The sequence below is a fragment of the Herpailurus yagouaroundi genome, unplaced genomic scaffold, assembly GCF_014898765.1.
Source record: "Herpailurus yagouaroundi ecotype Mexico unplaced genomic scaffold, PumYag 163, whole genome shotgun sequence".
Lineage (NCBI taxonomy): Eukaryota > Metazoa > Chordata > Mammalia > Carnivora > Felidae > Herpailurus > Herpailurus yagouaroundi.
The window spans coordinates 10,854,789-10,869,289 of NW_024412404.1; the positions used below are offsets into that span (position 1 = coordinate 10,854,789).

General features: G+C 50.9%; 1 protein-coding gene across 3 annotated transcripts in view; it reads left to right on the forward strand.

The window, feature by feature from the left end:
* HK1 (hexokinase 1) overlaps positions 1–14,501 on the forward strand; it is a 125,855-nt gene that overhangs the window by 83,284 nt on the left and 28,070 nt on the right. For 2 of the 3 annotated variants that reach the window (XM_040485233.1, XM_040485232.1), the window contains 5 exons: positions 3,310–3,458; positions 8,424–8,543; positions 11,451–11,546; positions 12,122–12,221; positions 12,333–12,516. In XM_040485233.1, the coding sequence (XP_040341167.1) occupies positions 3,310–3,458; positions 8,424–8,543; positions 11,451–11,546; positions 12,122–12,221; positions 12,333–12,516 (649 nt within the window). The remainder of the gene's footprint in view (positions 1–3,309; positions 3,459–8,423; positions 8,544–11,450; positions 11,547–12,121; positions 12,222–12,332; positions 12,517–14,501) is intronic. The other variant, XM_040485234.1, reaches the window with a different exon arrangement.

Here is a 14,501-nt window from a genome sequence, read left to right on the forward strand (position 1 = left end):
ATAGCCAAAACAATCTTGAAAAAGAACCAAGTTGGAGGACTTTTACTTCCAGGTTTCAGATTTTACTACAAAGCCACGTTAATCACAACACCATGGTACTGACACAGGATAATAGATCAGTGGATCATAATCGAGAGTTCAGTATGTCATTTATGTCTCAAAATTGGGGGAAAAAAAAGAATTGAGAGTTCAGAAACCCTTTTTTGGTCTCTTGATCTTTGACAAAGGTGCCAAGACTGTTTAATGAAGGAAAGAACAATCTTTTCAGCAAATGGCACTGGGACAACTGGATATCCACGTGTAAAAGAAGTAGCTTGGATCCCTGCCTCACACTGTAGAGAAAAATCAACTCAAAATGGGTCAAATCCCTACATTTAAGAGCTGAAACTGTAAAACTCTTAGCAGAAAACCTAGGTGCGAATCTCTGTGACCCTGGATTTGGCAGTGGCTTCTCAGATATGACCACAAAAGCACAACCAACAAAAGAAAATAGATACGTTGTACTTTGTTAAAAGGAACAACTTTTATGCTTCATAAGTCACCATCAAAAAAGTGAAAAGACAACCCACAGAATGAGAGAACATATTTACAAGTCATGTATCTGATAGGTGCTCACGTCTAGAACATGAAGAACTCTTACAACTCAACACTTAAAAGACAACCCAAGTTTTCAAACAAGCCAGGGAATCTGAATAGACATTTCTCCAAAGAACGTGAAAAATGGCCAAGAAGCACCTGACAAAAGGTGCTCATTGTCATTAGCCAGAGACATGCAAGTCAAAATAAAATGAGATGATAATTAGTATTGAGGATGTAGAGAAATTGGAAACATCACGTATCACTGGTGGGATGGAAGCTGGTGGACCTGCTTCAGAAACCAGTGATGGTTCCTCAGAAAGTTAAACATTTGACAGAGCAACCCTTCTTCTAGGTGTATACCCGAAGGAGATAAAGACAGGGCCACACAAGAACTCGTGCAGAAATATTCATGGCAGTGTTATTTGTGATAGCCAAAAGGTAGAAACAACCCCACCAACAGACAAATGGGTAAATGAAATGAGGTACATCCATACGGTGGATTATTATTTGGCCATGTGAAAACATGATGAACCTTAGAAATGTTTTGCTAAGTGTAAGAGGCTGGTCACAAGAGGCCACCTACTGTGGGGATTCCATTCACAGGAACTGTCCAGAAAAGACAAATCTGTGAAGACAGAGTGTAGATTAATGGTTGTTAAGGACAATGGGGAGAGAGGGGCTTGCTTGAGAAGCAGTGAAGGATTTTCTTTTTGAGGTGATGAAAGCATTCTAAAACTGGTTTGTGGCAATGGTTGTATAACTGGATATACTAAAAAACATTGAAAGGGTGCCTGGGTGGCTCAGTCGGTTAAGTGTCTAACTTCAGCTCAGGTCATGATCTTGCATTTTGTGAGTTCAAGCCCGCATCAGGCTTTGTGCTGACAGCTCAGAGCCTGGAGCCTGCTTGAGATTCTGTGTCTCCCTCTCTGCTCCTCCCTTGCTCACTCTCTGTCTGTCTTAAAAATAAATAAACATTTGGGGCGCCTGGGTGGCACAGTCGGTTAAGCGTCCGACTTCAGCCAGGTCACGATCTCGCGGTCCGTGGGTTCGAGCCCCGCGTCGGGCTCTGGGCTGATGGCTCAGAGCCTGGAGCCTGTTTCCGATTCTGTGTCTCCCTCTCTTTCTGCCCCTCCCCCGTTCATGCTCTGTCTCTCTCTGTCCCAAAAATAAATAAACGTTGAAAAAAAAATTTTAAAAAGTAAATAAATAAACATTAAAAAAAATAAAAACCATTGAATTGCATACTTTAAGTGGGTGAATTATAAGGTGATTTATATCTCCATAGTGCTGTTACCTAAAAATGGAGTATTATGGATGCTTCCCTAGGAAAATGAGATCCCAAGCAGCCTTGTATTTATACTGCTATAGGACTGAGACTTTAGGGGACCAGTGGGGCTCAGGATGTCAGGGGTGGCTGTCCCCCCTGGTGTAATATACATTAGGACAGTGGGGATCAGTAATAAAATTAACAGATTTTAACCAATATTTTGGAAGCATGTGTGAGAATTACTAATGAGAAACAGGGTAGAGAAAGTTAAATGGTGGCTTAATGGTTTGTGACCCTTCCCATGCTACCTCCCTTGCTGCTGTCTGGTGGCCTCAGTGCACAGTCTTATCATCTGTAAGACAGGCACACACCAGTTACTGCACATATCGGACCTGAGGGATGTAACTATATCAAGCCAGTTACTCTTAAGTGACGAAGAGGGACTTCTGCTAAAAACATTCCCTGGGTAGAAACAATACAAATTTCCACTGCCAGGTGAATGGATAAACAAACGTAGCTACATACAGTGGAATGTCAGCCTCAGAAAGGCAGGAAACTCTGACACCTGTTACAAAATGAACCTTTGAGACACTATGCAGAGCGAAATAAGCTGGACACAAAAGGACAAGTATTGTGTGATTCCACTTCTGTGAGATCTTTAGACGAGGCAAATCTGTTGTGACAGAAGGTAGAGAGGTGGTGACCAGAGGCTAGGGGATGGGGAGTGGGGAGTGACTGTTTAATGGTTCTAGAGCTTCAGGACCCTGTTAGGGGTGATGAAAAGTTTTGGAGATGGATGGAGGTGATGGTTGCACAACGTTGTATTTAATGCTACTTAAGGATGGTTGCAGTGGTAAATTTTATATTTTACCACAATTAAAAAAAAAAATCCCCCAGGGGAATAAGTGGAGGTGTGAACTCCATAACGTGGAAGGAACTCAAGGCATGGGGTGGACCTCAGATGTGGGGTTTTCTCTGAGTTGAAATGCTGTTTTTATTTTTTTTTAATTAAAAAAATTCTTTTTAAGTTTATTTTGAGAGAGAGAGAGAGAGAAAGAGAGAGAGAGAATCCCAAGCCCCATGCTGACAGCGCAGAGCCCAACGTGGGGCTCGAACTCATGAACCATGACATGAGCTAAAGTCAGATGCTTAACCGACTGAGCCATCCAGGCGCCCCATGTTTTTATTTTTATTTTATAGGTAACAGTGCTGTCTGGGAGGAAGGATAGGGAATTAGAGAAGCTGGAGCGAGGCTTTGTACAGAGCTCAGCACTTGCGTTCCTCTGCGTGGAGCTGGCCTGCTGCATGCCAGGCTGGGAGGGTTTCCCTGGCCCACTTTCCAGCCAGGGCAGTGGTTGGATGAGGTTTGCATGGGGGATGCAGACCCTGTCGAGAAGCTGGCAAAAGTGCGGGGTCTTCCTGTGACGTGAACCTGATGCGATACCTGTTGTCTCCCTAAACAGAAAAGGGAGATTTCATTGCCCTGGATCTTGGCGGGTCTTCCTTTCGAATTCTGAGGGTGCAAGTGAATCATGAGCAAAACCAGAATGTTCACATGGAGTCCGAGATTTATGACACCCCGGAGAACATCGTGCACGGCAGTGGAAGCCAGGTGGGTCCCCGCTCCCTTCCCATCAGCCCCAGTGCGCTCCCATGCAGGAGCCAGACCCCCAAGCATTGGTATCTGAGTTCCTGGAAGGAGTCCCTTGTAGATTCACGTGGAGAGGGGCTCTTGGGTGGAAGGGTTTGACCACCTAAAGAGAGTCCACCATCTGGGTAAACTGGTGGCTGGGAGAGGGTCACTGGGACTTGCACAGTGTGGAAGGTGTGAGGAGGGAGCCCGGCAGCTCTGTGGGTAAATGTGTTCATTCTCTAAGGATCCTGGGGTTGGCTCCCCAGCGCAGGTTTAGCAGAGCCCGTGGGTGAAAACGCCCCTTCTTCCAAGGCATTGGCCTCCTCACCCAGCTCACCAGGGGCCCAGGCCTCCCCGGGTGTGGCTGTCACCTTGTGCGGCAGCAGGCATTTGAGTTCATGGCCCTAGGGCTAGTCAGGGGCTCCTGGCTACCGGATTTAATAGCCTCCTAAAGAGTCCTTGGTACAGAATGTCACCACCCCCTTCCCTCACATTTGATACCTGAGGCCCCTCCTTTTCATGGGGCCCCCCCGGGAAGGGCTGCCTTCCTTAGCTGGCAAAGGGGCTGTGGGCATGATCAGAAGGGCCCGTTCCCCTTGTCCCGTCTGTCTGGTTGTGGTGAGTGGTGGGGCCTAGCTCACTGAGGACCCGGTGGTCACGGTTTTCCGTCATTTGGTGTCCCGTTAGCCTGTCCCCGGGAGCCGCTCCTGCCGTGGGCCTGTAGATATACTGGCTCCTGCAGCCTGTTGCTTGCCTTCTGAGTCATGGCTGCTGCTCAGGATATGTATTCAGAGCTTGCCAAATATTTGCTTTAGGAAGGGTGTGTTCACGTCAAGGTTCATGACTAAGTTCTCCAGAAAACCCATTTGTTCTGAGCTGGACTTTGAGATGAGACCCAGGAGCCTTCTCCTCTTGACTCCTCTTGACCGTGTTGTTTCTGAATTAACGCGGGTGGGTCCTAGAGCAAGCTGCCTGCCGTTTTTTTGTTGTGTTTTATTTTTGGTCTGAGAGAAAAGGGCTAATCCCAGCCATTGACCTGCTCCTGGGGGTCTGGGGTCAGAGCTTGTCTGACCGTGTCAGGGAGAGCATTGAAGAAGACGCCAGAAGAGATGAACCGCTGCTCAGCCGGCCACTGAAACGAGTGTATCACTCACCGGATGGCCGTGCCTGGAGGTTCCCCTGCCCGTGCCTCCCCTACTCGGCCGCACAAACTGGCCCATTCGTCCGAGGTGGGCCTGAGGGCTGCCAGCTGCTGGGTCCCCGAACCCCGCCCAGTGGCTGCTCATTATTCCTTTGTGCAGGTGGCCCGCAGCCCCGCCTTGGGTCCCGCTCTTTGCGCTTGGCAGCACCGACCTCTTACTGTCTGTTCCCCACGTCCCGGGGTCAAGCCGTGTCTGCTTGGTGCCCTCACCATCAGGACTCTCTCCCTGGGCCAAGACATTCCTGGTGCTGTGTGACTTCACCTTTGAGGAGCAGGGCTTGTCAAGAGGGTGCCCACTGGCTATATTCACTTGCCCAGTGACTTCCTTCTTCCGGCGCCCGCAGGACCTCCTCTGTCCCAGCCTCTGTCTCTGTCTTCTCAGCTCCAGGATCACTTTGTTTCCTGCTGTCTGTCTCTTCCTCTTCCCCTTTCAAACGGTCTGCGGTCTGCAAAGAAAAGGTGACGAGGATGGTGATAATGGTGGTAACGGTCGTGTGTTCTTACAGCAATACTTCCATGATGCTCGTTAGGTCCACATCCCTGCTGTAAGCACTTTGCGTGGAGTGACTCCTTTAGCCATCGCAGTGACCCTCTGGGGCAGATGTCATCATTCTCCCCATTGTACAGATGAGAAAACTGAGGCTCAGATGTCAAGTGACCAGCCCCTTGGGTCACACAGCTCATAAGTGATAGAGCTGGGGTCTGCACCCAGGCAGTCCGGCTCCAGATGTTTCTGTTTTAGCAATGTGGAACACCCTCAGGCTGGGTCTTGTCTTTATTGTCTTTATCGAGAGTTTTTGATGGTGAGGAAATGTGAGGGCTGTGGGCAAGGAGGAGGGCCCAGGGGATGAAGAAGAAGGTTGGCAGTTGAGAATAAGGATGAAACAGGAAACTCTCCTCCAGAAGTTTGGTTTGAAGTTAGAAATAAGTATTAGTGGCCCATTTTTCTGAGATCTCTGACCATCCTGGAGGGTGGAGGCCAAGGGCCCCACTGTGCCCGGACTCACAGTCTGTGAACAGTCCTGAATTCGTGGGGCTGTGATTCCACGTTCTGTAATGTGCAGGAATTTAAATAGAGTTTTACACTTTTATCTAGAATAATAGTAAACTTATAGAAAAGTTTTAAGATAAGCACAAAGAGCTCCCCTATATGCCCTCATCCAGATTTGCTTTATCTTTTTCTCCCCCTCCTCTCTGGCGCGCGCGCGCACACACACACACACACACACACACACACACACACACACACACACACGGTATCCCAAAGGCTCAGTTCAGCTTTAAGCTTTAATAAGTCTGGAAGCATAAATGCAGCCTTTCTTAAAACATCACTTAGCTTTGGGAATTTTGAATGATAAATGTTTAAATTCTTGTTTTAGTCATTGTTTGCCATTTTCAACTGGAGAAACTGAATTTCCGTGTGGGGATTTTTAAAATCATGATCATGTTGTTAGGAGGGGGAAAATAGTGCTTTTTAGACCCTGAAATTTTGAGGCCAGCGAGGCCGGGTAACTTCCCCGCCTGGTTGGTCACAAGCATACTTAGTGTGGCGGTGGCTTCCTGTCTCTTTGAGCAGGCTTGTGGCTCCTGGAACTGTGGGCGTTTCACAACCGCGGCGTTTCCTTCTCGACAGAGCCCTTGGGGGTGGCTGTGTTCCGTTTGGGTCTGGGAGCTGGTTACAGCGCCTCCCCCGTGCGAATCCGTTCCTGCAGCCTGCATTCTCCCTGCTCCTTCCTGCCTGCAGCCTGCCTTCCTCTCACCCAGCCCTCTCGGTTGAGGGCCACAGGGACGCCTGGAGCTTGTGACAGCCGATGACGCGGGGCTTGCTGACGGACTTAGGAATGGGTTTATATTACTTGGAAATGTAGGTCGCAGGAAGCTTAGCTGGGCTTCTCCAGGGAAGGTGGTCATGTGTCTCTTTAGTCGGACTCACTGGCTGCAGCCATCGTCTGAGTAATAGTGACTCAGGGACAGAGGCTCCTAGATCAGAATCGGCAGGTTTTCCTTCACGCTGGCAGGAAAGTCAGAATTTAGAGCTAGGTCGGGAGCATCTGGGGGAAGTTGGGGAATAGGAATAATGACTTCTGGCCCCCTCTCAAGGATATCCCTGCAAGGAAAGCCTTTGGGAAGATAGCCTTGTCTGGGTACACGGGCTGGGGTTGCTTCCTGTGACCATGTGGTTAGCTCTGCCAACACTGCCTTCTTCTGGCCTTCTAGAAGCTCTGTAGCTGTGTCAATCCTGTACATGAGGGAGGTCTAGTGTAATAACAGCCATGTGAAAAAGACAGAGGGTGACCTAGACTGTGGCATGGTGCCCCAAAGAGCGTATGTATACTTTGATTACATTAATGAAGGTATAGAGCTAAGGAAAAGGGAGGTTCTTCATTCCACTAAGCTTTCCTGTGTTCAGAACACATATGAAACATTATATTCAATTCTAGATGCATTGTATTTTATTTATTTATTTTTTTAAAGTTTATTCATTTAGTGTGTGTGTGTGCATGAGAGAGAGAGAGAGAGAGAGAGAGAGAAAGGGAGGGGGGGGAAAGAGAGAGAGAGAGAGAGAGAGAGAGAGAGAGAGAGAGAATTCCAAGCAGGCTCTACACTATCAGTGTGCCCGACATGGGTTTCGAACTCTTGAACCGTGAGATCATGACCTGAGCTGAAATCAAGAGTTGGATGCTTGACCGACTGAGCCACCCAGCCACCCTGATTCTGGATGCATTTGAGACAAGGGGAGGTATTTGATCCTAAAAGGTTGGCTTAAAGGAGGTGGTGAGCCTTCCATTATGGACAGTATTCATACAGAGGGTAGGGAAACAGCGTTCTGTGTTCTTTCCAGTGGATTCTAAGATGCGTGTGTTTACCCCAGGCAATGTGTTGTGGAGCAGACAAACTAAAACTAAAATCCACTGAACAAATCGTGGTGTGTTCATACCACAGAATCCTATGCAGCAGTGAGAGCGAATGGTCTCTAAAGGCACACCTCAGCCCGGACGATTCTCTGACACATAATGCCCAGTGAAAGAACATGTCCTTGTTGCATTTATGTGTGACAGAAAAGCAGCACAACCAATCCAGAGTGCTGGAAGTCAGAGTGGCTGCCGACTGCCCTTGTGGGGTTAGGTGGTGGCAGTGACCGCAGGGGACGTGAGGGAGGCGTCTGGGTGCTGGTGACACAGGCGGGCGAGCCTTTGAGAATCCGTGAACTCTGCGCCTCAAGGATGTGTGCGCTTTTCCACGTGTGCGTGTCACGCTTCAGGAAAGAGTAAAAGTATGACCGTCTGAAGATTGCTGAATCGCTCAGGTGGGCTAGAGGCTGTGACCCTCCCGTAGCGTTGGGAATTTACACAGACGGCGGGAGACAGGGATACAGATACAGGGAAGGGGCCGGAAAATGCCCCACCTGGGAGGGGGCCATGGAGACCACTGCCTGTGCCTTCTGGAGGGTGCGGTGATTTCCTCTTATTTTAAAATTTCTTCAGCGCCCAGTTAGGCAGACCATGACCGCCCATGGGCCGGTCCCGATGAAAGGGTTGGAACCGCTTCCTGAGCTGTGCTGGCCGGCAGGGAGGTCTCCTTGTAAGGGACTCTTTCTCTAGCCTTCACAGCCAGTGCGGCTTTCCCAGAGGGGCGCTCATTTCCCTCTTGCAGAGGGAATTGTTTACCTCTTTCCCTGAAATGCCCGGTCCCCTGTCCCCTGTCCCCTGTCCCCGTCCTGACTGCTCTTGCGCTTTCTTTAGCTTTTCGATCACGTCGCCGAGTGCCTGGGAGACTTCATGGAGAAGAAGAAAATCAAGGACAAGAAATTACCTGTGGGATTCACGTTTTCCTTCCCTTGTCGGCAGTCCAAAATAGACGAGGTAAGGACACGCTGGGACTGGTGGACCCCACAGAAGCCCTAAAGAGGGAAAGCTGATGAGCCCTTTGACCCGATTCTTTTTCCCTTTTGCTCACCGGATGGCCTGCATGTCTCGTATTTTTCTTAAATAGAAACATTTGTAGGAGTTAACGTGAGGTCACCATCTTGTGTTTATCCGTCAATTACTTAAGTGATTTACGTACTTCTAGAGACGAATCATGGCGTTTGTGGCCATTAGGTAAGTAGAGACATTTGTGAAGCTCAAGCAAGTGAAGGAAGGGAAGGTAGGTTTGGTGACAGTGAGAGAGGCTGCCAAGCCTTCTGTCAGAGATGTACTGCGTGGTGTTTACCTGGAGGCCATCCTGGTTCCAGGGAATCTGGTCAGGATCCCATGCCTCGGGCCCAGGGCCGCCTCTCCACAGCTTCTGCCAGTGCCTGGCTCCAGCCCCAGAGACGCTGTTGGTTCCCCTTCTGACCTCCAGGTGGATCGTTGCACCCCCTTGCTGTCCATTCATTCATTCATTCATTCATTCACCTGTTTAGTAAGGAAGGACTCCGGCATAACTCCGTGGCCCCATTGTACCTCAGCATACTGCCGGGATACAAAATAAGTAGATGCGACCTTGTGCCTTTTCTTCATGGAGAGACAAAACACACACACAGGCAACCTGTGAACAGACTCCTATAACAGGGACCCCGATGGTTGACATTCCAGAGGGGCCATCGGGTACCAGGCTCCGTCCTGAGGCGCACGTCACAGTTAACACACGTGATCTTCAGACACCCCGTGAGTGAAGTGCTTATGGTTCCCGGTTTACAGATTGAGGAAACTGAGGCGTGGAGGGATTAGGAACCTGCCCAAGACCACCCAGCCAGGAGGGAGCAGAGCCCAGACCAGCTGTGGGCAGAGCTAGCTGTGGGGAGCCACTAGTGTGGCTCCAGAGCCTGTGCAGGATGGTAACATTGTGGTGCCCTCTGCACTCCTGGGCAGCTCCCCTGTGCCTCTTCGGGTCAGTGCCCTGTCCTGGGCACCGCGTCATGCTCCTGGAGCCCTTCCGTCTGTCTGATTTGTGTAATTATGTCACGCTAGAGCGAGAAGGGGCTTGAGAGCTCAGCAGGCCAAGCCCCTCCTTCCTCAGATGGGAAAGGAAGCCTCCCAAGGTCACAGGTCTTATTAATGGCAGATCTAGGACCAGAATCCCTGGGCACCCCCTCACCTAGTCCCTGCTCCCCCGACCGCTCCCCCCAGTTAAAGACCTCGAAACACTACTGTCCTCCTGTCTCCAAAAGGGCCGCGGTGGCCACTCTGGACTCTGGTATCTGGCCCCGCGACACCTCCAAGGTGTTCATGTCACTTTCGCTTCTAGGGTGCCTTCGCAAACCTTTTCTCAAAGCCTGTTGTTGGTACTAAGTTTCCCTTTGCTTCTGAGAGTAGAGATGTGACAGTCACGCCCCCTGGGCAGAGACAGTGTTGACATCCCCTCCCACCGTGAGAGGTGGGGGACGGCTTCAGAAGCGACTCATTTGCTTGCTCCTTTGTTCACCGGTGGCTATTGACCAAGTGCTATCCGGGCTAGGCGCTGGGAGAGAATGGGGAGCAGATGGGGCCTGCCCCCCAGAAGGTGCAATCTTCCCGGGAAGAAGGCATGGCAGAAGGGGGAGAGAATATCCTCAGAGCAGGAGAGCCCCCCAGAGCAGGGCAGATAGCCCGGTAGAGGGGCTTTGCAGGCAGAGGAGCTAGAGGCAGGGCCCCCACCCACAGGCCTTGACCCCCATCCGGGGAGGGCTTCCTAGGCCGGGCCATGCTGCCTGCCAAGAAGCCGGCGGACCGCAGACTAATTAGCCATCCAGGGGGCCTTGCCCACTCCTCAGGGATGCCTGGAATCTTCAAGATTGTCCAGATCTAGACCAGCTGCCTTGTCCCACAGGTGAGCAAAGTGACTCTCAGAGGAATTCGGGGAGCTGCCCACAAGGAAACGGGCAGAGGTGTGAGAATAGGACTCGCCTGCTGATTTCCAGCCCCGCATTCCTTCCACAACATTCTCGGAGGCCTCTTGGGGGTTGGGATTGAGGGGAAGAAAGCAGTGTCCAGGGATTTTTGGAATGCCTGGCTTAGCAGCAGGCCGCTGCCAAGGAAAGAGCCACAAACTCTCCCAAACACGCACCCTTCTGTGCGCCTTACAGAACGCGTGGCTTTCGCCATGAGCCGGGGCAGCCCGTGTATGGGCAAACTCCCATCCCAGCCCCCAGGGGCCCACGGGACCTGAGCAGTAACAAGTCTTCCCAGCCCTGCCGCGTGTATGGCAGCTTTCTCCTTTCAGAGAACAACACTCAAGTATAACAAGTATTCTTTTGTTCAGTATCTTGGATTAAAAAGAATACGAGAGCAATACGTAAAGCTATTGAAACAATATGAAGGTACAAAGTAAAAAGTAAAATTCTGACCCTTCCCCATTCCCAAGTGAATGACCGCTGGCTGTCTCTCCTTTTTGATGTCTGTCCATTAATCCACAAGCACAAATGGATCGTATTGTATTGCTGCTCCCACACGGGGGTTAAAGTCCCAAGTCGGGGACGAGGCATACATCGTATTTAGTCGCTATTCCCCTGCAATCTCTAGGACCTGGCTTTAGAAGTTCAGTAGCCAAGGATTATCTTGGCATTTTGTTTTCCTGCCCAACTTGGCTCTGCCTCTCTTTCCCTGGGGCTGTGGAAGCCAGGACCTGGCTTGCAGGTGGGGAGGCAATGACGGGATTTCTCTTGTTCTCTTTTTAAATGGAGTCTGGCTGAACCGCTTGTCCTCTCTGGGCCTCTGCCTTGTCACTAGTCTTGAGCAGCCTCCCCGGGGACCTGGGGGTTCTGGAGGCCTCCCGGCCCTCGTCCAACCCCCATCTGCTCTCCTTTGCAGGCCATCCTGATCACCTGGACAAAGAAATTTAAAGCGAGCGGAGTGGAGGGAATGGATGTGGTGAAGCTGCTTAACAAAGCCATCAAAAAGCGCGGGGTAACTTTCGGGGCCGCCTGGAGGTGGGGGAGTGTGGGGAGAAGTCTGTGATCTAAAACAGACCAGGCCCTTCCGCGGGGCAGGAGCGCACGGCCTGAGGCCTCACGTGGGTGTCTCGAAGACCCAGGCAGATGAACGGTGGGGGTCCACGGCCCGGAAGGTTGGGGTGGCTCAAAGCAGGGGTCTCCGAAGTGCCGCCCGAAGGAGCCAGGCCCTTGGGCGGGGGGAGCGCTGGGCCGTGCGGGGAGCTGACGCGGTCGGGTGCCGCCGGTGCGCACGGAACGAGGGCAGTCAGCGCACGGATGTGGTGCGGTGCTTTGTAGAGGGCTGTGGCTCTGTGCGCAAGATCCGCTCTGGAAAGACTCTTAAGCCAGGTAATTAAGATGACTGTGCAGTTTCCCTAATGTAATTACCGCGCTCTGATCCAGCCGACTCGAGTGCCGGCAGGAATGAGAGCGGCGCCACTCCCAGGAGCAGGGGTGGAAACGGGAGCTCTCTTGCCACGCTCTCTTGAAGGTTGGTGACCTCCGCTCCCATGCGAGAGTGGACGGTGACACCCCCTCATGTGTCCCCAGGACTACGATGCCAACATTGTGGCTGTGGTGAACGACACGGTGGGGACCATGATGACCTGTGGCTACGACGACCAGCAGTGCGAAGTCGGCCTCATCATTGGTAACGTCACCTCCTCCTCATCCGTCCCTTCGGCTGGTGTGTCCGGAGGGCACGGCCTCGTCTCCTGATTCTGTGGTGGTCACACCTTCTGATCGTGTCTCTCTCTCCCAGGCACTGGCACCAACGCGTGCTACATGGAGGAACTGAGGCACATTGACCTGGTGGAAGGTGACGAGGGCAGGATGTGCATCAACACGGAGTGGGGGGCCTTTGGGGACGACGGGTCCCTCGAAGACATCCGCACCGAGTTCGACCGGGAGATAGACCGTGGCTCTCTCAACCCCGGGAAGCAGCTGTGAGTCCCACCTTTTCTGACGATTCGTGCACATGACTTAGGGGACACTTAACGAAAGGCGTGGGTTGTGAGGTGATAGGGGCAGAAGGCAGGTAGTCACAAAGGGAGACGCCCAGCAAATTTGCGGGACCCGTCACTCCTGCTGTGGATAGATACGCAGCTGTGGCGACTGCCGCTTTAAAAGCACGTTTTGAATGATTGTCTCTTTGTCTAATTACACTCTAATTGCGTCCTCATAAAAAATCTTGGAAATTAGAAATACAGAAGCACTCGCAGAAAGCTAAGGTTCAGAAGCACTGTAGACAACTAGCATTGCCACTCAGAGCGAGCGGGGCCATGGGGTAAGCAGGGCATCAGCTGAGCAGAGAGAGTGAGTGTCCACTCATTCGATGCTACTTCTTGAGAGCTCTGTGCTAGGCTCCGAGGACAGAGCAGGACCTTCCTGTCCAGTACTTAAGAGCTAGTTGGGGAGGTATGTCCCACGTGTTGGTTATGCAGAGGAGTGAGTGCAAACCATTTGAGTCATATAGACCTTAGGGAGACGGGAGAAGGGAGAAACTTCTTCCGTGTCATGGATAGGCGGATGGGTCAGAGTTGATAAAGAGCATCAGACTTACTGGGTCAGTTATTTTTGGCCTTGGAGAGCTGCCGAGGTATGAGTGACATTATTCAGGACAGACATTAGTGTGGGCATTTCTGGATAGGAGCTACTTACTTCCTGAAGTGCATATGCCCCTGTTTTTCTGCGATGCCCCTGTGCTAGCAGCACTCTGATCAACCCCCCAGCAGCCTTATCCTGGGATCGGATGCTATCAGTGCGCTGACAGGTGTTCAACCCTGTTGGCTTAGCGGTCCTTATCTTTTTTTCTTTTAATAATTTTTAAAAAATTTATTCATTTTGACGGAGAGAGAGCATGCGATCAAGGAAAAGGCAGAGAGAGAGGGAGAGAGAGAGAATCTCAAGCAGACACCATGCTGTCAGCACAGAGTCTGATGTGGGGCTTGAACTGGCAAACCATGAGATCATGACCTGAGCTGAAATCAAGGGTCGGACACTTAACTGACCGAGCCACCCAGGCACCCCTTAGCAGTCCTTAACTTGTGCCAGAGAGAAATGGGAGTCCTTTTGTCATTTTGAAACCCATCACCCAAAAATCTCCATAGCCTAGGCTGGATGATTGGGCTTTCCACCCGAATTAATGGAATCCCATAGTGGGCGGCCCCCCTCCACTGGTAATGGTGGTGGTGAATAAACTAGGTTTCTCAGAAAGAGAATGCCAGGTTCTTAGATCCAGAGTTGAACATCAACTCTGCATCCAGAGACTGGGGTACCAGCTTGGAGATAAAGGAAGCCTGTTCCAGAGCTCTGGCAGCCAAAGGTTTTTTTTTCCCCCCAGTCCATTCACCTAACTTGCGGCACTAAAACCTGACCCCATGTGAGATGAAGCTGTTTACTGTGCCTCCTTTACAGTTCACTGGAGATCTGTGGATGTGCTTGATCACATCATTATCTCAGGTACCTCTGGGGATATTCTGTAATATGTGCCTGTGTATCACAGTGCATCTCTAAAATTCTCACGGTTCCACATTCCCAAGCACATGCGACCCCAGGGGTTTCAGATCAGAGATGATGTACCCATACCTGTTGTTACTATCAATCGTTTAATCAGAAGTCGCCCTTCTCAGGGAGCAGGGCAGTTACCTGTGATAACTGAGCAGATGTGACCCAGGCCCATGTCTGGTCTGTATCCTCAGCCTCAGCACAGGGATCCCATGTAGCTTGGGTGGAAGCCTGGATTTCTCTGCCGTCTGTTTTGAAGTACTTCTGAATTTTCTAAGGGGCTGAACTGTATCCCCGGGCTGAACTGTGAACTGGGCTCACAGTTGCCTTGCGATAAACATTTTTGGAATGGTGGTTGGATAGATGCATAGATAGAGATGGATGGATGGATGGTGGATTAAGCAGGAGGAGTGAGGATGGAAAG